We start from the raw sequence: 1150 nt of genomic DNA on the forward strand, positions 1-1150 counted from the left end.
TTTTTTTTTTTTTTTTAAGAGACAAGGTCTCACTCTGTTCCCAGGCTGGAGTGCAGGAGAACAAGAACTTTTTGATCGGCATTTCTCTTGCAAGTAATGACATTTTACTCTGATTAAATTTAGAAGGTATGTATAAATCAGTTGAGCAAAAGAGAAAGTATTACAAGCCAAACAAATGCATGGCCTTGATTCAATGTTATCAATGTTCCCAAGTTACTTATTAAATATTAATTGAGATATAAGGTGAGATAAGCAAAGGTGACTTACCCATGATCACGATGAATACTGAAGTTGCCTTTTGTTTCCTTCAATAACTGACAAAGGTATTTTTTTGAGCTGACTCTTCTGGGACCTCCGAGTTCTAGAAAACAACTCCCAGATTAGTATCCAGGATAGAAAAACTAGAAAATTATTAAGAAGACTAAACACAAATATAGCAGAAATGCCTTTAAAAGACATTAGATGAGGCTGGGCGCCATGGCTCATGCCTATAATCCCAGCACTTTGGGAGGCCAGGGTGGGCAGATCACTTGAGGTCAAGAATTCAAGACAAGCCTGATCAGTATGGTGAAACCCCATCTCTACCAAAAATACAAAAATTAGCTGGGCATGGTGGTGCCCGCCTGTAATTCCAGCTACGTGGGAAGCTGAGGTGGGAGAATTGTTTGAACCCAGGAGGTGGAGGTCGCAGTAAGCCAAGATCACTCCACTGTACTCCAGCCTGGGCGACAGAGTGAGACACTGTCTCAAAAAAAAATAAAGATAAAAATAAAAATAAGATGTTAGATGAAGAGATATCTGCACTCCACTCCATGTTCACTGCAGCCAAGATGCAGAAGCCATCTAAGTGCCCATCAGCAGATGAGTGGATCAGGAAAATGTAGCATATACATACAATGGAATACTATTCAGCCATAAAAACAAACAAAATTCTGTCATTTGCAACAGTGTGGATGAACCTGGAGGACATTAGGCTACATGAAAGAAGCCAGGCACAGAAAGACAAATGTTGCCTGATCTCACTTAAACATGAAATCTAAAAAATGTGGAACTCAATGGCGTGAACCCGGGAGGCGGAGCTTGCAGTGAGCCAAGATGGCACCACTGCACTCCAGTCTGGGCAACAGAGTGAGACTCCATCTCAAAAAAA

General features: G+C 41.0%; 1 protein-coding gene across 1 annotated transcript in view; it reads right to left on the reverse strand.

Moving 5' to 3' along the window:
* CCDC62 (coiled-coil domain containing 62) overlaps positions 1-1150 on the reverse strand; it is a 70911-nt gene that overhangs the window by 10367 nt on the left and 59394 nt on the right. The window contains 2 exon segments of the mRNA XM_011948477.1: positions 268-334; positions 337-361. Of these exon segments, the coding sequence (XP_011803867.1) occupies positions 268-334; positions 337-361 (92 nt within the window).

Source organism: Colobus angolensis, unplaced genomic scaffold (assembly GCF_000951035.1).
Source record: "Colobus angolensis palliatus isolate OR3802 unplaced genomic scaffold, Cang.pa_1.0 Scaffold28, whole genome shotgun sequence".
Lineage (NCBI taxonomy): Eukaryota > Metazoa > Chordata > Mammalia > Primates > Cercopithecidae > Colobus > Colobus angolensis.